The sequence below is a fragment of the Megascapheus bottae genome, chromosome 4, assembly GCF_031878675.1.
Source record: "Megascapheus bottae isolate mThoBot1 chromosome 4, mThoBot2.hap1, whole genome shotgun sequence".
Classification (NCBI taxonomy): Eukaryota; Metazoa; Chordata; class Mammalia; order Rodentia; family Geomyidae; genus Megascapheus; species Megascapheus bottae.
The window spans coordinates 40,879,401-40,903,105 of NC_143512.1; the positions used below are offsets into that span (position 1 = coordinate 40,879,401).

The 23,705-nt window shown below is 37.0% G+C and overlaps 1 protein-coding gene across 3 annotated transcripts in view; it reads left to right on the plus strand.

Annotated features, from left to right (window-relative positions):
- The window catches only part of Wdr41 (WD repeat domain 41), a 110,034-nt gene that overhangs the window by 11,508 nt on the left and 74,821 nt on the right, over nucleotides 1-23,705 (plus strand). For all 3 annotated transcript variants that reach the window (XM_090331723.1, XM_090331726.1, XM_090331724.1), the window contains one exon: nucleotides 9,627-9,678. In XM_090331723.1, coding sequence (XP_090187849.1) covers nucleotides 9,627-9,678 — 52 coding nt within the window. The remainder of the gene's footprint in view (nucleotides 1-9,626; nucleotides 9,679-23,705) is intronic.

A 23,705-nucleotide genomic window follows, 5' to 3' on the forward strand; every position in this document is an offset into this window, starting at 1 on the left:
GCAATCCCATCAAAATCCCCAAAACATTCTTTACTGAAATAGAAGATACAATCCAAAGGTTCACATGGAACAAGAAAAGACCTAGAATAGCCATAACAATTCTAGGCAGAAAGAGCAATGCAGGTAGTATTATAATACCAAACTTCAAACTCTACTATAGAGCCATAATAACAAAAACACCATGGTATTGGCACAAAAGTAGACCAGAAGATCAATGGAACAGAATAGAAGATCCAGAAATAAAACTACATACCTATAGTCAACTTGTATTTGACAAAGGAGCCAAAGATATACAGTGGAACAAACAGAGTCTATTCAATGATTGGTGCTGGCAAAAAATTGACCCTAGCCTTTCGCCATGTACAAGCATTAACTCAAAGTGGATCAATGACCTCAATATCACACCGGAAACCTTGAAACTGCTACACGATAGAGTTAGAGAGACACTGGAACTCATAGGCACAGGCAAAAACTTCCTGAACAGAATCCCAGGATCACAACAGATTGGAGAGAGACTTGATAAATGGGACTACCTAAAAATAAAGAAGTTTCTGCACAGATAAAAGCATAGTTACTAAAGTACAAAGACAGCCAACGAACTGGGAAAAGATATTTACCAATAATATATCAGACAAATGCTTAATATCCAGTATCTACAGGGAACTCAAGAAACTATTCCCCCCCACCCCCACAAACCCAACAAACCAATCACTAAATGGGCAAGGGAACTGAAGAGAGACTTATCAAAACAAGAGGTTAAAATGGCAGAAAAGCATATGAAAAAATGCTCATCATCCATGCTCATTAAGGAAATGCAAATAAAAACAACCCTAAGATACCACCCTACCCCAATAAGAATGGCCAAGATTTTGAAATCAGACAATGACAGATGCTGGCAGGGTTGTGGAGAAAAAGGAACCCTACTGCACTGCTGGTGGGATTGTAAGCAAGTTCAACCACTCTGGAAAGCAGTGTGGAGGTTTCTTAAAGACCTGCAAATAGACCTTCCCTGCGATCCTGCCATACCACTCCTGGGCATCTATCCTGAACATCATAACCCAGGATACAATAAGGACACCTGCTCAACTATGTTCATCTCTGCACTATTCACAATAGCCAGGAGATGGAAACAATCCAGATGCCCTACTGCAGATGAATGGATACAAAAAATGTGATATATATATACATATACACACACACACACACATATACACACACACACACACACACACAATGGAATTCTATATAGCCAACAGACAAGATAAAATAATGGCATTCGCAGGGAAGTGGATGAATCTAGAGCAAATCATGTTGAGTGAGCCAAGTCAAGACCAAAGGAACAAAAGGCGCATGGTATCCTTAATATGTGGCTATTAGATCCAAACAGTACAAGAGTGAGGACTCAATGTTTGCATACCCAATGCTATGGACATAGTATTGGAAATATAAACACAAGTACATAGACTAAAAATTTATGACTCTATAGACATAATGTTTTATTACATAGATTAATATGTATCTATGACATACAAACCCTCAGCCTAATTTTAATTATGTTCTAAAATCTAAATGCCAGTGATTTATATATAGAGATTCCCTTCTTGAATACTTGTTTGTTAAATATGTCATTTGAAATATGATGTAAAAAACAATGTTAATAAATAATAAAAAAATTTCTTTTTAAACTACTTGTATGGAGCTGGATTTTCTTATCTATTTCAGTAAATAAGCATATTATTGAAGCTAAGGTTATTTATTAGAACTTAAGAAAAGACTGTAAGACAGTCTTTTCACTATTTTTTCAGAGGAGAAATAGCTATTTTTAAATAAAATATATCATGTTAACATATTATAGATATATTTTTGATGTATTACAGATATAATTATCAACACTCTCATTTCTTTTTTTTAAATTTTTTTTATTGTAATTAGTAAAAGGGTTACATGATATTTGCCAGATAGAAGGTGCATTAATTCACATACATTGATACCCTTTCACATGTCTTGGTACCCATTTCCCTCCCCCCCCACCCCTCACCCGTCTTGGTTTACCCCCCTTCCCTATCAAATTTCAAATATCCAAATACAAATAAATTCAATATATCAGATAACAAAGTGAGATACTATACCAATATGAGATAACCAAGGGACAGCAAAGGAGATGAGAGACAACATAGTACATTAAGGACGACAATCATTCATTATATGACTTTTGTTTCAATATCCTGGAGGTCCTTTCAATTAGCTTCACATTATATGTCCTTATGTATCAAGATTTTTCTCTATTGCAAATCTCTGCTAGTAGAGCCCAAGGTTTCTACTGATTATGACGAATGAGGGAAACCATTGAGCCTAAGTTCCTTTGAGTCTGGCTTACTTCACTTAATATGATTTTTTCTAAGTCTTTCCATTTCCTAACAAATGGGGCGATGTCATTCTTTCTGACAGCAGCATAGAATTCCATTGTGTACAAATACCACAACTTGTTGATCCACTCATCAACTGAGGGACATCTAGGTTGGTTCCATATCTTTTCTATGGTGAATAGTGCTGCAATGAACATTGTTGCAACACTCTCATTTCTAATACAAATGATATAAGGACCTATAAACAAAAGTTCCCTTGGGCCCTAAGTAATTTTTAAGGGAACATAAAACTTAGAAAACTCCTCAAACTGACAATTCTTGCTTTCAAGAGACTTTTTTTCCCCCCAGAGGATAAAAACTTGTATGCCAAAGGCTAAAAATATGTATCTCAAGCCAAATGTGGTGGCATATCCCTGTATTGAGGCACGTTTATCAGGAGTTGAGATCTACCTAGGCTACTTAGTAAGTCCATGTCTCAAAAAAAAAAAAACCCCATGTGTCTCTATTTTCTACTTTTCCTGTGCAATGAACTAAATAAAAAAGTCCCCTGAACTTAATAGTTCACTGCAAAAGTAAAAACTTGCTAGGAATCCCTTCAACCAGGTGATAGGATTTATAGGCCTGTTCTTAATATTAGAATCTGGTTCCTAACAAGGTTCCTTCCCAAGGTTTCCTTGGAGAGAAGTAGACTGAGGGTTTTCTGGCTGGTTGAGCAAGCCAAGAAACATCCTGATGTGTATGTACTCCAGCAAATGACTGCTGTCCCTACAACCCTCACTTCTGAACTGTGTGGAAAGACGTTTTGACTTCAGACTTCGCCCTTCCAGCTATTGATGTGAGCAGTCAGAGCCTTAAAGTAGAACACTCGGGTGCCCCAGAAGCAGGAGATGGGTGACTGGCTGAAGACTGTTTCTGGTGCAAATTGTGAGACTTTTTTCCACCAAAAAGGATTTTTAGTGGTAGTTTTTTTCCAGTGTGGAGAGAAGAATGTTTTGGTTAGTTAATAGGGTTTCTTAGGCTTGCCTAGGAGCTTTATGTTCTAAGTTTAAAGGAAAAAGTTAATTTTTTTCTAAGTTAAAACCAGCTTCTGCTTAAAATTTTTACATTTTAAGTTAGGTTTAAATATAAACCAGGTAATATTAAAGGATGGTGTTGCTATGTAAAAGTGGGGTCATTTTCCTCTTTATGAGATTGAATGATGGAATTTTATTATTAGGCTATACATTCAAGTCAGTGGTCACTAGTTAGAAATACAATTGAGACAGTGCCCCAAAAGTATCCAGATTCCCCAAATTTATAAAAAGGCATCATATGTCTTAGGGCTTTTGGCATTCAGAGATAAAGATAAACATTCTACAAAATTGTCTATTTTCAAGTTAAACTGATGCCCTACCACTGTTTCTGAAATGATAAGTTGTAATTTTGAGGACACCATGGATGAAAGAGAAAAAAATGACTACTAGTAGTAACAGATGTGAAATTACATTAGATAAATATAATCATTAGTTTCAGTCTCACCCTGGTTAATTTGTTTGTGGAAATGTGCAACCCATTATTCATTAGATAATTTTTCACACATTGATTAGAAAGCCATGTCGAATTGTGACCCTGCACATTTGGGTTTACCTATCTTGCAATGAAGTATACTGCTTACAATAGTGGAAATGGGGGACAAAATGTTTATCTCAAGCTGATTTTGTGCCAATAAATAAAGTAAATCAATAGCCAGTGAAGTGTGAACAACATTTCTCTGCTGTATAATATGGTTTTGGGGGCAATTTGACATGCTACAAGGGGAAACAAGGGTCTTGAACAGAAAGGTAATAAAAGCAAATCATGCTGGTAACTGTTATTGAAGTTCTATATTTTTCTATACTTGGGCAGCTTTAAGATGTGAAAAATAATGCACATAAAATTATAAAAATGTTGAGGCAACTCTCCCCCATATTTACAAACATTCTTTCTTATAGCTGAACTTGATTTTATTTGTCATGCACTCTATGCCTGTGACAAATCTTTTTTATTTTCTATTTGATCTAATTTAGAACACAAATTCAAATAACTTTAAAATATTTAGGACAAACAAAGCACAGACACCTTAAATTTCAAATAAATTTTATTAGTCCTCACTAAGACCTCATCTGAATTTTACTTTTCAACATTCAGATAGCTACTTACAGTAATTAAAGGTCTCTCAAATATTAAAAATAAATCTATTTTCCCACCTGAGAAAAGCTTCAGAGACAAGCCTTTATTTCCTTTTCATCCCAAGCCCTGATAAATCATAGAAGTCTGCCTAATCTAAGTCTGTGAATCTCTTCTAAGAGACACAAACACAACCCCCATAGCATACACATACTTCTTGTTTCTTGTCTATTGGAACCTCAGATTTTTGTCTTTTATTTAGTTTTATTTATTTGTTTATTTATTTTTGCCAGTCCTGAGCTTGTGCACTGTTCTTGGGCTTTCTCAAGGCTAGAGTTCTACCACTTGAGCCACAACAACACTTCTGGTTTTTTCTATGTATGTGAAACAAAGGAATCGAACCCAGGACTTCGTGCATGTGAGGCAAGCACTCTACCACTAGTCCAAACTCGTGGCCCCAGATTTTTGTCTTTTAAAATTAAAATGAAAGCATCACATTTCCCCACATAATACAGCTTGCATTCTACCAATTAATGGTCAATTAAAAATGGTTAATTTTTTTCTTTCTTTAGACTCAATGAAGAGCTGTGTTATATTACTATGGGAAGGAGTTTAGGCTGTTTGGTTTCTAACAGGAGCCCTCTAGGTCTGAAATTATAACCAGGGAAACCTGCAGATTAAAAAGAGAAATGGCTGCTCGTATCCCAGAAACAGTGTTCTGCTGCACAAGAATGTTATCTCCTGGTTAAATTCTGTCGCATTTAGGCTGACAATGTAGTGTACTTATATTCAATGATTTGACTAATGTGAAGAATTCTACAAATTATCTACCATCTGTCTATATCTTAATATTATATTGTACATTATTATTTAAATAAGGCTTTAGTTCCTGTAGATTAATTTAAAAATATAGATTTCACCAAATTTGTAGCATAGTATAAATAATATAAAAGATCCTACTATCTCTAATTTCCTTCTTGCAGAAGTATAAATACTTATGTGATCTAATATAAGCTATGGGCAAGCTGTGGTAAATGTCATATTGATATGAAAATGTGAATTCTGGGCCTTTTACTGTCTTTGTTGTGTAATTCTTCTGGTCTTGGGAGTCCAGGAGAGCTCTAAGTCCTTTCCATCATTAATATTCTATGTGTATGTTTATACAAAATAGTATCATACTCTATACCTGGATGAGCAAACTTTATGACTCTGATAATAGTCTACTTTTATAACCTGCTTTGCTTGCATTTATTATAAACATCTTCCTATGTCCCTATGTATTCTTTCACATCATTTATAATGGCTGTGTTATATTACATTATATGATTTTACTGTGATTTTTTTAAATTACTTCTCTGTTGTTAGACACAATCAGTTATAATTATATCTCCTTACAGTGGTGCTCCTATAGTTTTTTAAATGGTCTCCCTTTTCACATAGTTGTCCCTTACAGCCTTCTGGTCTATGTATTGAGATTTCTCTTTCATTTTCCCTTCTGTTTGCCTCTCTTCCTCCTCTTCTTCCTCCTCCCTTCCTTCCTTCCTTCTTCTCCCTCTCTCTCTCCCTCTCACTCCCTCTCATTTTCTTCTATCCTCCCTCTTTTTCCCATGCTATCTCTGTTTCTTTCTCTGTCTCTGTTCCTGTCTCATGGGATCATATATACCTTTTTCTTGCTCATGACTCCCCCAACTCCTTAACTAGCCTAAGAATAAAACTCAAAGCCAGTATGTGGGCAGCACTCTCTCCATTGTCAGTTCTCTAAGATTATCTCTAGCTCAGGGGCTTTGCCCTTGGTGTTTTCTTTATTTAGGACATTCTTCTTTCAGATATCTGCATGGTTTATGCTACTGCTTCCTTTAAATTAAGGAATTAAATTGCTTGCTTCTATTTAAATTGTCTACCCAGAGGTTTCTTGAATATTCTACCTAAAATAGCACTCTTAGCCTCACATTTTGTATAGTATTTATTTTGATCTCTGTCATTTATTTAAACTATGGGAAGATAGAGTTGCATCCTTTTTATTTATTGCCAAACTAACTTCAAGAACTATGTCTGGCTCAATGACATCACTTGGAAAAATATTTGCTGAGTGACTCAAGATCACTGTCACCCATGTCAACTGTTTTCGTTTGGGAAAAAAACAAACAAACAAACATGACTGGGGCCAGGAGTTTGGTCTAGTAACTGGTAGAGTGCTTGCCTAGCGTGCATGAAGACCTGGGTTTGAAACAGCCAGAAGTGGTGGTATGGTTCAAGTGGCAGAGCTCTAGCCTTGATGAAAAGCCCAAAGACAGTGCTTGGTCCCTGAATTCAAACCCAGGACTGGCAAAAAAAATACCATGATTTAGCATCTTCAAGCTTCTTTAGGCCTCAAGGAAATGGGTTGGAAGGAAATAACAAAGACATAGCGAAAGTAACTTGAGAAGAAATGAATAATAATTTGGAGATGGAATAAAGGGGGGTAGGGGTAAGTGTGGTAAGAAGGGGTATGTTCATATGGTGGAAGCATGAACAAGCAGAAATAACAGGAAATTATTTAAATGATCTCATATTTAAACTATGCTACAATGTAAACTTGTTCTTATGACCCCATGTTATTATTTGAATATGCCCCTCAATATTACTTTTAGGAAATCTGATTTCTAATATTATAGTGTTGGAAAGATGTCCTGTAAGAGATGATTATGCTTGCGGAATCTGCCACCTGAATGGATTAATATGATTACTAAGGGAATGGATTCGTTTGTTACAAAAGCTAGGTCAGTCTCTAGCTTACTTGCTCTTGTCCTTCTGCCTCTGGTATGGAAAGTTGTCATATAAAGGCTGCCTTTTCTCTGGCTCTAGACTTCCTAGCCTCCAGAACTTTAAGAAATAATTTCTTTTCTTTATAAACTACTCAGTCTTTGCTATTTTGTTCCATCAGGATAAGAGACTACTATTTTCTTAATCTTCCCCAGCACTTGCCTGCCTAATGGTAGCATGTTGTTGGGGGAAATCAAGAAAAGCCAGGGCTGATGCTTGAGGAAAAGCCTTGATGGTGGTGATAGTGAGAATGAGTATTAGCTGGGTGCTAGTGGTTCATGCCTGTGATCCTGGCTACTCAGGAGTCTGAGATCTGAAGATTGCAGTTTGAAGCCAGCAGGAAAGTCCATAAAACTTTTCACTTCATTTAATCACTAAAAAACCAGAAGTGGAGCTATAGCTTAAGTGGTAGAGCACTGGTCTTAGGCAAAAAATTTTAGGGTTAGTACCTCAGCCCTAAGTTCATGTCCCAAGAGATAGAAAATGAGCATAAAGTGTTTATTTGGAAGTATTTAAGGCTAAATGAAACAGAATAAGAGGATCTGAAGGAAGTGTTGGATTTGAGGGGGATAAAAGATGTAGGTTTAGGTTAATACACCAGAAAGAAAAGACAAAAATAGAAGCTAGCAAAGCCAAGGTTCTCAGGAGATTGGAAGGAATAGGGAATGAACAAAGAGAAAGCACATCTTATAGAAGAAAGAGGAGGATGTGTCTTGTCACATGGATTTATACACTGATAGTCTTGTCACAAAGTATATGTAATATAGGAAAAGAACAGTGGGGTCTGTAGGTATCAGGAAGACTGCATCTACGAGGTCTACTTAGACTTGGTACAACTGCCTAACAATGTAGCCTGAATCCTCATAGAACCACAGATAGGAGCTTTGCTACCTCATCATCCTTGGGATCAGGGGTTTTATAGACTATGTGCTTTTTAGGCCCCTTTTTTCCTTAACTATGATATCAAGATATGAGTAGTGCAAACACTTGGAAGCCTTGTTCTCTCTTCATGCTTCCATATACATGAGACAACTCCTAGTTCACCAGCAAGAACAAACCAGGAATAGAGAAGCAGCTTTCCCAAGAAAGCATTTTTCAATAGAGAAGTGTGTCCCCAAGTGTTTCAATTTTATGATAACTGAAAAACACCGTAATATCTACCCTGGACTAAACAAGCTGCTCTCAACTGTATCAAGGGCTCCTGCCTGGCTCTCTGAAGGCTTCAATAGTTTGGGCACAGCTAAGCACAGCTGCAACCTATTTGATGTTTCATGGTTATTTTGATTCGACTCTCTACCCTAAGATCTGTTCCCTGCTCTTGAGTCTTTTTCTGCTATGTAAGAAAGATCTTCCCTGATACCAATTAAATATTTCCCAAAATATTTAATGTATAATGCAGTAGGATATTTAAGTATTAATGACAGAATAGTTTGCTATCCTTAATAGAGCCTTCATAAATCTTAGACAATCTGCCATTTTCTAGATTACTAAATTCTCTAACTGTAAAGGTCTTCCTTTTTTCTCACTGTCTCAACTCTGATTCAAGTGTCACAGTTGCTCCTTTGATTTTTTCTTTCAGAAACTACAAAGATATTTATTTTATAAGTTAGAGTGGTATAATACTGGAAGAAAACATTCATTACATCAGATGAAATTCTACAATATATATACATAATATATCATGAGTAAAGGACTATGTAGCAAGTCATTTATATGTCTCAGAGGGAAAAAAGTTATGTATATGAATGTTTAATTTCTTAAGTGCACTTTTAGGCCATTTTCCCATGGATGTATGCTTTGGTTAAGTATGATTTTTTTATATTTAAAAAAGTGTGTTATAATTTTATGCTTAGTCTCTAGAAGTTAAGAACTATTAACTGTATGTTCTTAGTGTTTAGAAAAAGTAGGAAGGTAACTTAAAATTGCAACAAGAGTAAAATATGAATATATTCTTCAAGGAAGCATTAAGGTGTATGGAAGTCCTGCTTTAAGACCTACTGTAGATCTATGCCACTGTCTGTGAAAGAGAGGATAATTAGTGCCTGCTCTCTCTGTCATATCAGACTAAAGGTAATGGGGTGTAAGAAATGGTTCATTAGGCTCTCTCAAGTACTTTTACTGTGTCCATACTATTTATACCGGTAGAAAAAAAATCAAGTCAAAGCATTAGCCTTAGATTCTTCAATATGAGAAATATATTGAATAATGATTCCTTAAAGCCAAAAGAAAAAATGTACATAAAAACCTACACTGTTTATTGGATTATATGTCACCCCCACCGAATATCTAAAATGTCTGATCTTCTCCCTCTAGGCTGCTGGCACCATATGTGATGTATCATCAGGAATTTGGGGAAAAGGAAGAGGTGAGATCATAAACCAAGTTTACTAAACAGAATTTGCTGCCCACATAGAACTGAATTTAACTCATTTGAAAAGTAAGTCTTTCAAAATGACTTCTTATCTATGATGGGGTAGGGAATCGGTAGGAAGAAACAAGCACTGAGGGACATTAGCTCTGTCTTTCAGAAAATTGCCTATGGTGCCAGATGTGAACGTGGAGCCAGTTAGAGCAGTGTTATAATGTCTTTCCATAACCCTCTTTAAATGCTGCTCAGAGAGGTATGGACAGTAGTATTAGGAAGGAGAGGGATAATGTGTTTGATGCTTTGTAGACCCGAGTAAGTTCTGATGAAAGTACTTGAAGTAAGCATTCATAGTCTTTATCCCCTTCCTACAAAACTTGTGAGCTTTGGTGCTTGAAAGCAGAACTGTCCCTTAGACTGTGGAAAGGAGGAAGATTGTGGGGGAAGATCTGTCAGTTAACTACTTGGGATAAGCTGTATATTTGATTCCACCATGAGTCCTTTCTGCAGAGATACATTTAAATAGCTTGTAAATTCTGTATTGAGTAGGGGCTATGAATGTTGTGGTAATGTGCTGAAAAACGTACTCTTTCAAAGAGAATCTCGCAGTTGATTAGCACATATTCCGTATTTTGTGCTTGGTTTAGTCTCAAGATCTCACTGTGGGTGGCTAGGTAAAAGAACTGAAAACATCTCTGTCCTAGTCAGAAAGGGGCTTTTGATGATAACATCTTTAAGGACAGAGATACACTTACATAGTGTCTCTGTGGCACCATGTTCAATTGTGCAGTATATGTTTGATCTATAAAAAGGAAGGAAGGGCGACCAGGAGTTTGGCCTAGTGGTTAAAGTGCTTGCCTAGCATGCATGAAGACCCGGGTTCGATTCCTTGGTACCACATACATAGAAAAAAGCTGGAAGTGGTGCTGAGGCTCAAGTGGCAGAGCTCTAGCCTTGAGAAAGTCCAAGGACAGTGCTCAGGCCCTGAGCTCAAGCCCAGGACTGGCAAAAAAAAAAAAAAAAAGGAAGGAAGGGACTAGAGAGCCTTGGAACTATAGAGACCGTGTTATGCATTACTTTAGTGGGCATATGGATCTAATGGGAGATGCACAATGAAAATATCAAATATTAATAGTTAATGAAAACTTAATTGCTAATTGGTATTTTGGTCAAGTAAATATCAATTAACTGAAAGAAATTGCTTAATGAAGTTGACTAAGAAACTGCTTAGGGCTAGGGATGTACCTCTGTGGTCCATCACTTGTCTAGCATTCAGGAAGCCCAGGCTTTGATCCCTAACACTGTAAATAAATAACCCTTGCCTCACAAAACTTTGTCTTGATACAAAAGTTTCTGAAATGAGAGATAATATGCTATGATAGAGGGGAAGATATTTCTTAGTAGGCAACTTTTCAGTACTGGGATGACTCACTGCCTCCTAATACACAGGGTTACTAAGTTTGGTTTTGTCTGAATGGAGAGGGGAAAGGTGGGTGAGGATAGTCATAATATTCAATCTAACTTAAGAGGATGAGTGGGGTTGGAACAGATGGACAAGAAAGATAGAAGGAGTGACATTGGTCAAAACGCATAGCACTCATGACATGTTGAATTAAAATCATTTGTACAGCTACCTAAAAATAATAAAGAAGCCAGGCACCAATGGCTCACACCTATAATCCTAGCTATTCAAGAAGTTGAGATCTAAGAAACCTAGTTCAAAAAGCCATCCTAGGCAGGAAAGTTCATGAGACTCTTATCTTCAACTAATCATCCCCAAAAAAAAGCTAGAAGCAGAGCTGTAGCTCTAGTGGTAGAGCACTACTAGCTTTAAGCTGCAGAAGCTAAGAGGCAGCACTGAGGCCCTGAGTCCAAACCCAGGATTGGCATAATAGTAATAGTAATAATAAAAAAGAAAGGAAAGGCAAGCACCATGGGAGGGAGGAAGGAAGTAGAGAGAAAAAGAAGGAAGAAAGGAATGAAGGATCATTTCTTTTTTCCTTTCTCCCCCCACCCCCCGCCAGTATTGGGGCTTAAACTCAGGCCCTTGCATTTACTTGTCTTTTTTGGGGGCATTCTATCACTTGAATCATCACATCCCTAGCCCTCATTTTTTGCTGGTCGTTTTGAAGATGGTGTCTTGTGGACTTTTCTGACCTGCCTGGCTTTCAACCACACTCTTCCATGTCTCAGCCTCCAAAGTGGGTAAGATTACAGGTGTAGGCACTAGTGCCAAGTCTTATCTTCATTCACTCATTATCTTAATTTATGCTGGACTATTAGGAAATGGTTAGGTACAAATTGCCACTGGAAAATGTCTGCACTTCATACTATTAGGAGTTCCAACTGGGTTAGATATTCACTATATGAAATAAAATAAAAATACTTTTCTGTTAGCTGCTCACAGAACCAGAGCAAACATAGGTGAACAAATCCAACAGAATATATAGAATGAAAAGACCTGAATTTGAACCTCAGCATCGCTACTTCCTGTGTCTTTTAATTTTTGAATGCTTCACTCATCTTTGAAACAGGTAGAATAATATTAAAAAGTAGTACATGCCATAATGGGAATGATTGTTAGTTCTAAAGTGCTATACAAAGAGTAATATGATCAATTGTTCTTGATAGGACAGGTTTATAAATTGAACCTTCTCATCTCACTTCTAGTCTATCTTTCTGAACAGGTTTTCATATTCTTTGGAGTTTCAACATTCATTTCACCCCAAATACCCTAAGCAACAAACCTAGAGAAACTTATATTTTAGGCCTTTCATGATTGCTCGCATATTATGTGGCTCAGAAGCCTAACTTATTTTTTTTATCCAGACACTAAGAATGGAAATATTAATGCAGTTTCCTCCATTTGAGAAACACTTTCTCCCTTTCCCTGAGAATTGGGATTTTAACACATTAACAGCAATTAGTACTTGAGCCAAGAATTCAGGTTTTGAATACAACTACAGTTGACATTTGCTCCTGGACTAGAAAGAGAAAAATGGTCCATAAAGTTTCTATTAACTTCAAAAGCAGCAACATCTGCTCCAATCCACAAAGCTTCAGGGTCTACCAGGGAGGAAGAGTGCTCTCTGCAAACTAACAATCTAACCAGAATACGTATAGTCTTTGTAGCATGACATCAAAGCATTCAATGAGAGAATGAATCATTTGCAGCAAAACTTTAGGCAGTTTATAAAGCGAGATGTGAACCCAGAATTGTGCTTGGGACTGGCTGTGGAAACATGAGTGTGGTAACCTGAAAAGATTTCTGCCAAGTGTATTTATTCTGCAAATGTAATTTCAGCTTCTTTCTTCCTTCCCTCCCTCCTTCTCTCCCTCCTTCCCTCTCTCCCTTCCCTCCCTTCCTTCCCTTCCTTCCTTCCCCCTCCCTTCCTCCCTTCCTCCCTCTTTCTCTTTCTTTCTTTTTAAAAACAATACTTAAAACTCTTTTTTTTTCTTTTTCTCCCTCTTTCTTTTTGTCTTTTTCTTTCTCCCCTACCTTTCTCTCCTCCTGCTCATAGTTCATTTTTCTTCCTCATTTTTCTTCATCCTCTACCATATTTCTTTTTCTCCTTTTGCCCTTCATCATGAATATTATAGAACTTAATGTGGGAGATTTTATCCTTTGATTCTATGGAACTGTTTCTGATAGAGTCACTTAAGATATTATTTAACATTAAAAATACCCAACAATTTCCAAACAACATTGTAGCTTTCTCAGTTACATAGGTTTTTCCCATGAATTCAGGGAAATTCCAGACCATTTTGTAATTAGTTAAGGATTATATTTCTTTATTTTTATTAATTTTATGTAAAGTGGGATTTATCAGTGGAGCATTCATTGACACTGACTTCAATTTATTCTGATGAAACTGACTGACATTTGTGTGTGCTCTTCATCAGTCATCATTTAAACCATTCTTAATTGCATTAAATGTAAATTAAGACATTCAATTTCAGCCATTATTTTTCATAAAACACTGTGAACTGAATTTTAGTGGGTCATAAGATCTTACATTCAAGATAAATAGGGTAAATTCAAAACTTACCATTGATGTTCATATTTCACCGTTTGTCAACTATTTCTTTTGTTGCTTACTAGATTGGAACACTTAATTTGCTCTCTAAAGAGATGGATGGCTAAGGAAGATGTAACTGGATTTTTTTAATGGCTTTATCATCTTTAGCACTTGTGTATGCTTTAAATATGATTCTTTAACCCTTAATAGACTATATAACTAATGATAATTTAATTGAGAAAGCTAAACTAAATTCTTTGATATACAACACATACCTTTTACATCTTTGGATTTCAATAATTTTGGATTTTTTAGTGCTTTGGTTTAGCTATGCTACTATAAAATGTCAGTACTGTATTTTAGAATGCTAATGTGAAAATTAGCTACATCTGTGGTATATTATGTACTATGTGAAATAATATTACTGTTTTCAAATAATTTATTCACATTTCCTTTGAAAGCATCCATCCCTGACTCCTTCAGTTGTTTATAACCAATAAGATCATTCATTTTTAGTCATGTAATGATTTAAGTGATAATTATTGATATTTAAATAATATACATTTGCATGATATATTTTAATAGGAATATATATATATGCACACCCATGGTTAATATTCACTTGTAAAGAAACATTCAAATGATAGATATCCTGAGAGAAATCAGACCCAAGTGAAAAATCACATCACTACCAAGTTGTTTTCAATACAATGAAATACCAAATAGCTGTGCTGAGAGATTGGATGTGACTAGTGACTGATGCTTGCTTATTTATTTATTAAATGACTTCCAGTATTGAAGCTTGAACTCAGGGCTTTGTGCTTACTTATTTGTCTTACTTGCTCATAGCTAACTATCTAACACTTGAGCCATGTTTCCAGCCCTAATACCTGGTTTTATCTAGGAATGAATGAGAATTCTTTAATGGATAGAATTTTTTCTTTTGGGGGCCGGGAGTTTGGCCTAGTGGTTAAAGTGCTTGCCTAGCATGCATGAAGACCCGGGTTCGATTCCTCGGTACCACATATGTAGAAAAAAGCTGGAAGTGGTGCTGAGGCTCAAGTGGTAGAGCTCTAGCCTTGAGAAAGTCCAAGGACAGTGCTCAGGCCCTGAGCTCAAGCCCAGGACTGGCAAAAAAAAAAGAATTTTTTCTTTTGCTAATTATTTTATTATTTTAATTTTAATTTATTTTTATTATTATTATTTATTTGGTCGATGGTAGAACTTGAGCTCTGGGCCTGGACACTGTCCCTGAGCTCTTCAGCTTAAGGCACCACTTTCATTTTTCTGGTGGCTAATTGGGGATGAGTCTCATGGACTTTCATGTGTCTAGGCTGGCTTTGAACTGTAATCCTCAGATCTCAGCCTCCTGAGTAGCTAGGATTACAGGCATGAACCACTGCACCCAGCTTTGATTTTTTTTCAGTTGGCTTTTTTTCCTTTCATTTTTAGTTCTGGTTCTGGACTTGAACTCTGGCCACCAGTGCCTAGCTATTATTTTTATGGTCTTTTTGCAGTGCTGTTGATCATACCTGTGCATATAAGATAAGCACTATACTCTTACAACCTTATTTATTTTTAATATTTTTCTGGGCCTAAATGACAACACCAAATTATTCTTAGAAACTAATTTCTTAAGATGTTGTTAGTATTAATTTTGCCAGTCCTAGGGCTTGAACTCAGGGCCTGAACACTGTCCCTGGGTTTTCTCAAGGCTAATGCTCTACCACCAGAACCACAGCACACTTCCAGCTTTTTCCTGTGTATGTGGTACCAAGGAATTGAACCCAGGTCTTTGTGCATGCTAGGCAAGCACACTACCAAACTCCTGGCCCAAATTTCTTTTTTTTTTTTTTTTGCCAGTCCTGGGCTTGAGCTCAGGGCCTGAGCACTGTCCTTGGACTTTCTCAAGGCTAGAGCTCTACCACTTGAGCCTCAGCACCACTTCCGGCTTTTTTCTATGTATGTGGTACCGAGGAATCGAACCCGGGTCTTCATGCATGCTAGGCAAGCACTTTAACCACTAGGCCAAACTCCCGGCCCCATGGCCCAAATTTCTTAAGAATGCCCAACGTTGCACTGTACGTTCACCACAGGGATTGTAGATCTATTTCAGAGAACATCTCTCTGCTACTTACCTCAGTCAATGGCAAAAGGCATTACCTTCAACAACAAGCTAGCCAGAAATTTGCCTTGGTATTGCATCCCTATGCTTTCCAATTGAAAGTTGGTCAACAAAGAGAAGGAAACTGTCACACTTGCCTTTGTTACTTCAGTAGTAAAATTTTGTATGACTGTTATATACGACATTTACATTCCCATGTCAGTTCAGCTGATGGAAAATGAAGTGTTGCAATAAGTCTGGAGATGGGTAGTGATGCAATCATCCTACCAGTTTCTTGCTATTAATATATGTCTCTTACTCATTTTTAAAAATAGTGTAAATGAGAGTGCTGAATATAAATGACTTCTGTAAGTCATCCAGGTCAGTGAAGCATGTCATTGTTTGCAACCTGAGTTCCATGAGAGCTCTGGCTGGTTGATAGGCACACCATATATTTTTCTCATAAATGAAAAACACAAACAATATTCACAGCATTTAATGAATATTATAAAATAATAGAATATGAATTTCAATCAGATAAAACCTAATCACATGTACTTAATAGTATGACCTTAGAGTATCATCTTTAAACTATGTAAAGCCCATATAGAAAAATATTATAGAATATGTTTCCAGATGTAATATTAACATTTTATTATGATTTATTTTTTGCCCCCTTAAAATATGAAGTAAGTCCTTTAATATTAGCATTGCTAATGATTTTAATGAGGCATTAAAATGTTGTGGTATTATAGGAACATTTTTCTTTTAATACATTATTTCATTAATATTTCACAAGACTTTTAATCTTAAATTGATGGAAGAACCTGAAAGCACAAACCACAAAGTGTGTAAGAGTTTGAACAGTGGGCCAAAACCAGAGAAAGGCAGGACTAATCATATTGCTAGCTCTGTATAACAGAAATGAAGACAAAATAATCTTAGGTTTAGTACTTCTCTGCTACTGTCCTTAGGAATCTTGCATGTATAACACAAACCTCCACCTTAGGGATTAGAGAGCCAAACACACAGAAGAGCTTTGTAAAAAGGACAGCCCATGATCACATCTCTATTAAAAGAAACATAAGGCCTGAGGTAGAACACTTGCATTGGTTCAATTTCCAGTAGTAGGGAGAAGGGAAGAGAGAGACAGAAGGGGCCAGGAGATAGGTGGAGAGAGGGAGAGGGAGAGAGAGAGAGGGAGGGAGGGAGAGAGGGAAGGAAGAAGAGAGGGAGAGAGAGAGGCTACTTTGATTGGACTTCCATAGTTCTGATCCTTTCTGCTACATACTATTTAATAAATCTAGCATGTTCTACAGAATGTTTTCATGGACATTATACTGTTTAATCCTCATAAAGTCTCTTGTGAACTTTGTGACCTTTAGGAGAAGTAATTTGGATTATTACTGCAAAGCATATGGGACAAGAGGAAATAGGGGATGAGGGGTTTCATTGCCAGCTAGCAGAGTTTATGGAGTCCATAATCCTGGGAAGAATGATTAGCTTTATCTTAGGTATTTGAGAAAATTTAAACAACAGATGAACCAAGGACTAAATAACCTTTGTAGCTGTACTGTGGGAATCCTGGCACAAAGGGAAACTGTTCTTGAATAAATTCTCCAATGTCACGGGCAAAAATAGCCCTTGTCATGGTTTGGTCTCAGCAGCTGTTTGTTCTGCCTGGATCAGAGCATGGCAGAATCATATTCTGGCTGGACAGTATTGCTGTTTTGTACGTAAAATGTCCTATATACCTAATTCTGCCCTTAAGCAGCCCTCTGCACCTTAAAGCTACACACAAAACATAAGCAAACATTCCTATTTTTTCTCACTTTAGAGGAAATGGAATTGGATCTTTAACATGGTCTTTAAGTCAGGAGCTGATTTAGATTTTACCTATTTGGGGGTTGTGGAACCAGGAGACCAAACATTTTCTTCATGCCTTGGGCACTAAGGTTTTTGTTTGTTTTTGTTTTAAAGTATGGGTCATATGTCTTCCACTTCCAAATCACTGGTGTGTGTGAAGTTGGGACAGGAGTAAGAGGAGAGAGGGAGGGAATGTGTGAAGGGAGGAGAGATACTTATTAAAATACATTCTTGGGCCCAAACCTATTAAGCTTTATTTTAAATAAAATTCATAGGTGATTCAGAATAGCATCAATTCTGGTCCTATTTTTTTCTTGTTGTAGGGCATCTACAACACAGTTATTTAAGTACATGTTAGTTTGTAAAGGTAACATTTTAAAATAGTCCTGTTCATGAGGTATTTGTATTCCTTTTCTGGGAATAGAGATATTCACTAAACCTGTAATGCTGCTGCTGTGTGTACATGAAGCAAGCAGTCTGAGAGGATGAAAAGTAGTGCTTTTGTTTCAACACCAGCACTGGTCATCCATCTTGCAAATATGCACTCAGTAGCTGGTCACAGTGGACAAGGTGAGACAATGCACAACTCTTGTTTTTTAGTGGCTCAATAATATCTGTTCAAAAACTCTAGAGGTATAAAGAAAAAAAACCCTAAGAGCTGAAATGCAAGACAGCCAGTTGTGCTGTTTGTTAGCTAATGCAATAAAATCTTCATTGAGGAGGAAACAGCTTAATATCCTGACTAAAATTAAAATTTGATATTATCTGTGGATTTCAATTATTGATGCTATTCCCAAACTCCAAAGCATGAAAAATCTAGACCCGCTTATTACCTTTACTACTAAAGCTACTAGTAAGTATGTGCAAGCCAATATCAGTGTAAATAGAGCAATGGACTCTGTCGCTCTACCTCATTTGGTTTTAGCATTTTAATAGGGCTCAAATTTCCAGTGCCTAATTCAAGATATGATATCTGCTTCATGTACTACCTATATTGGATTCTCTTCTTAGTCTTGTGTCTTACTTTTTCCCATTGATATGAGCTGATAGAAGTGTCTTATTGCATCCCATGGAGTGCCATTTAGATCTAGTGACTTCTGGTGCCCCTTTAGCCATATACACACCCTGGGGCTCAGCAGTTCTGTGTGTCAGGAGTGAAATAGAATCAAGGTGAAAAGCAAGTCACTTATTTCTTTGTTATAAAAAATTTGATGTCTATTCTACTTTTAAAGGCATATTCCTTTAACTCTTATTTCCCCCAACACTGTTAACTAAACATGTACACACACATAAACATAGCTCCCAACTTATATAATCAAATTTTCTTTTAAGAAATTGCAGCAGATGTCTAGAAATATATGTACATTGGATCACTTCAACATTCTCCAAAATGGACTGCTTTGTTCAGAGGGATTTTTTTTTGCCAGTCCTGGGCTTGAGCTCAGGGCCTGAGCACTGTCCTTGGATTTTCTCAAGGCTAGAGCTCTATCACTTGAGCCTCAGCACCATTTCTGGCTTTTTTTTTTCTACATATGTGGTACCAAGGAATCGAATCCGGGCCTTCGTGCATGCTAGCCAAGCACTCTACCACTAGGCCAAACTCCCAGCCCTGTTCAGAGGGATTTTTATTTGCCTATTTTGGTCCTAATATTATGTTATCAGTATAACTAATATGCATATACTAAGGATTGTTTAAAAAGTTATGTAGTAAATAGAAGGAAAAAACAAGGAAGTGAACAGAGAGTAGGTACTATATATTTGTGTATATAAATAAATAAATACACACACACACACACACACACACACACATATATATATATTTATATATTTGCCAGTCCTGGGCATGAGCTCAGGGCCTGAGCACTGTCCTTGGACAGGCTAGAGCTCTACCACTTGAGCCTCAGCACTACTTCCAGCTTTTTTCTATGTATCTGGTACTGAGGAATCGAACCTGGGTCTTGGTGCAGGTGCATGTACAGGCAAGCACTCTACCACCAGGGCAAACTCCCGGCCCTGAGATACTTTTTTTTTTTTTTTTTTTTTTGATACATGGTTTCACTCTGTAGCCCAGGCTGGCCTGGAACAGGTGATCCTTCCACATTAGTCACCTGACCACTGGCATGTTCCACTATGACCAGCCTGAGCTGATGCCTTCAAATCAACAAATACATAAAGATTAATAAGTAGAAAAGTATTTTCTTAGTGCTATGCAGATGAGCAGATAAATGGCCCCTAAAGCCCCTTCTGAGATACTAATGTTCTATAACTATGGTGTTTTGTAAGAGCAAAACTTTGTAAAAAGTACCCGGTTTGGCTGGCAGTTTGGCCTAGCAGTAGAATGCTTACTTAGCATGCATGAAGACCCAGGTTCCATTCCTCAGTACCACATACATAGAAAAAGCCAGAAGTTGAAAAGACCTCCAGGATATTGAAACAAAAGCCATACAATGAATGATTGTTGTCCTTAATGTACTATGTTATCTCTCATCTCTTTTGCTGTCCCTTGGTTATCTCATATTGTTACAGTATCTCACTTTGTTATCTGATATATTGGATTTATTTGTTTTTGGTTATTTGAAATTGGATAGGGAAGGGGGGAAAACCAAGACGGGAGGGGGGCGTGGTGGAGGGGAGACATGTGAAAGGGTATCAATATATGTGAATTAATGCACCTTCTATCTGGCAAATATCATGTAACCCTTTTATTAATTACAATAAAAAAAAGAAAAAGCCAGAAGTGGTGCTGTGTCTCAACTGGCAGAGTGCTGACTTGAGGAAAGCCCAAGGACAGTGCCCAGGCCCTGAGTTCAAGGCCTAGGACTGGCAAAAAAAAAGTACCCAGATTTAAATTTCAACTCTTCTATTTATAAATTCATTATTCATTTATATATTCATTATTTCACCTTTTTGTGTTTATTCTTCATTTAGAAAATGAGTTTTATTAAAACCTTTATCAAGTTACGAGAAAGAAATGAGTTAATTTACAAATGTCAGCTATACAGTATGAAATTAATGAAACTGGGGTCCCACTGCTTCATGTCTGTAATCCTAGTTACACTTGAGGCTATCCTTTAGAGTAGCTAGGGTGTGGAGACTGTTAGAAATTGACAAAAGAATGTAAACTTAATGTTCTTGGCAGTAGGAAACCAGCATGCAATTCTTTTAATATTGAGATGTTATGATGCTATTGGAATTTAGATAAATTGATGTGTTGGAGTAGAGACATAGGATCAACTGGAACAATGGTTCCAAGTCAGACTATGGATGAGCGTCCCTTAGAGGGTTTTTTAATCTGTAGGTTCCAAGTCTATAAGCCTGGGATGACCTGAGAATCTGTGAAGTTCCCTCAAGCCACTGCGAATCTGCATGCAGGACTGGAGAAGCTCATTCTGGGCTTGAGGCCATATGGCCATGACTACAGTTATGGCAATGGTAGTAGAAAGCACTGCGCATGCTTGAATGACATCATAGACAAAGAAATGGGTGAGAGAATGACTGTAGGCCATTAAAAGTTAAAAATTATTTCTACATTTCTTCTCTGATAGAAGGAAAAGTAGTTTGAGATAAATTGTGCCTTAGGGTTTAAGGAGATGGTAGTAACACCTATCTCATATGAACCTGAAGACTGGAGAACAAATCAAAGGCCAGGATTAAAGACAAGGATTTGGGAAACACTAGCATAGAGCTGATGGCTGAATATATTGGAATGGATATGCCTGATAAGAGGAATAAATGAAGATAGAGAAACAGGAATGCTAAAAAGTAGAACCTTATATGATACTGCCCATTGGACAATGAAAAGTTTTCAGCTACAAAGGAGAGAAGTTGGGTCATTTAGAATGTGAGACAATTGAAATGCAGACTTTTGAAAGTTTTAAAGGTAATGGGTTCTTAACAGGCTGTTGTTTTACATAGAAAAAATGAATTTATTGTGAAAGAAAGCAAGGTGATTGTTAAATTATTGCAGTTATGCAGTGGTTTAGATGTACCTTGAAGTGGTAGAGTTGCAAAACTGATATCTTTTAGAAGATGGATAAGGTTCCTCAAAAACCATCAACTATGTTGCCTCTACACTTTACACTGTATTCACATAATGAATTCACATTCAAGAGGACAGAAACAGTATAGTAGAAGTAGAAATTTCTTGAATTTTTACATTAAAAAATTCTTATAGGGCTGGGAGTTTGGCCTAGTGGTAGAGTGCTTGCCTAGCATGCATGAAGACCTGGATTCAATTCCTCTGTACCACATACATAGAAAAAGCCAGAAGTGGTGCTGTGGTTCATAGTGATAGAACTCTAGCCTTGAGAACACTCAGGAACAGTGCTCAGGCCCTGAATTCAAGCCCCAGGACTGGCAAAAATAATTTATATAGCTGGGCATCTGTGACTCACACTTGTTACCCTATCTATTCGGAGGCTGAGGTCTAAGGATCACAGTTTGAAGCTAGCCTGAGCAGGAAAGTCCAAATGACTCTTATCTCCAATTAACCACCAAAATCTAGAAGTAGAGATGTGGCTCAAGTGGCAGAATGCTAGCCTTGAGCAAAAAAAGCTCAGAAATTGGGACTGGAGTCCAATTGGCCCAGTGGTAGAGTGCTTACCTACCACTGCCTAGTGTTGCCTTGCTAGCATCCAGCTTTGTGTACATTTTTTATCCTCTTATTTTAATATAAAATAGTTATAAAATTTTTTTGTTTTTAATGTTTAAAAACTACTGTACCACTTAAGTTCCCAACCATAGGCTGTTTTTAAAATATCTCAATCTCAGCTTCAGGCTTTCCCTGGCATGCTGCTGGCCCCTCCTGAGGGTACCCAGTACTATATCATAACTTCCTTTAGTACCGGGTGCACAACTGGTACTCTTTGCTGAGGGTATTTAATTGTGTGTGAATCAAAGATTCATAAAAAGTAATTGAATGTACTGAAAAGTTTCCCCATGATGGGATGATTTCAAACACGTCTGAGAAATGAATGATATTTATATTTTCTTTTAAAAATTATCTTTAGGGCCTAGTGGTAGAGTGCTTGCTTAGCATGCACAAAGACCCAGGTTTGATTCCTCGGTACCCCATACATAGAAAAAGCCAGAAGTAGTGCTGTGGCTCAAGTGGTAGAGCTTTAGAAAGCCCAAGGACATTGCTCGGGCCTTGAGTACAAGCCCCAGGACTGGCAAAAAAAATTATCTCTAAGTAGTTGCACAGAGGAGTTGCCATTTAACAATGGAGTCTATAGCCAGGCATGGTGGCTCATGCCTGTAATCCTAGCTACTCAGAGGCTGAGATCTGAGGATTGTGGTTCAAAGCCAGCCTGGGCACCAAGTTCATGAAACTCATCTCCAATTAACCAACAGAAAACTGGAAGTGATGCTACGGCTCAAGGGGTAGGGTGGTAGCCTTGAGCTGAAGAGCTCAGCGACACCACCCAGGCCCAGAGTTCAAGTCCCCGACTGACAGAAAAAAAATGGGGTTTATAAGTGCAATATATCTTGATCAATGTCATCCCTTTGTACATTCTCACCCATCCCTCCTTACCCATCCCTTCCCTTACTTAATTATGTAAGGATGTATATTGAGTTCTTTACTGAATTTTCCCATACTTCTCATCTTCATTTGTCTATCTTTTTCTTCTTGACCTTACTCCACTTCTTTCAAGTACCCACTTCCTGGTGTTTTATTTTGCTGAACTTTGCTTTTCTAAGAAATCATACATTTGAGTTTTCCCTTGAATCTACCATATTTAAGTTAATGCATTTGTATACACTTGCATACCACTCAATCCATTTACTTATACGTTTATAAGCTAAATCTAGCTTCCACATATAAGGGAAATATGCGCCCTTTGTTTCCCTAGGCCTAACTTATTTCACTTAACCTAATTTTTCTAGGATTTCTATTTCTTTACAAATGGTGCAATATCATTCTTTCTAATAGATTAGTTTAGTTTCATTATATGTACATATAAAATTAATTATATATAATATATAAAAGAATAATTATATAATTCAGTTTATATGTGCATGTATATATATATTTATCT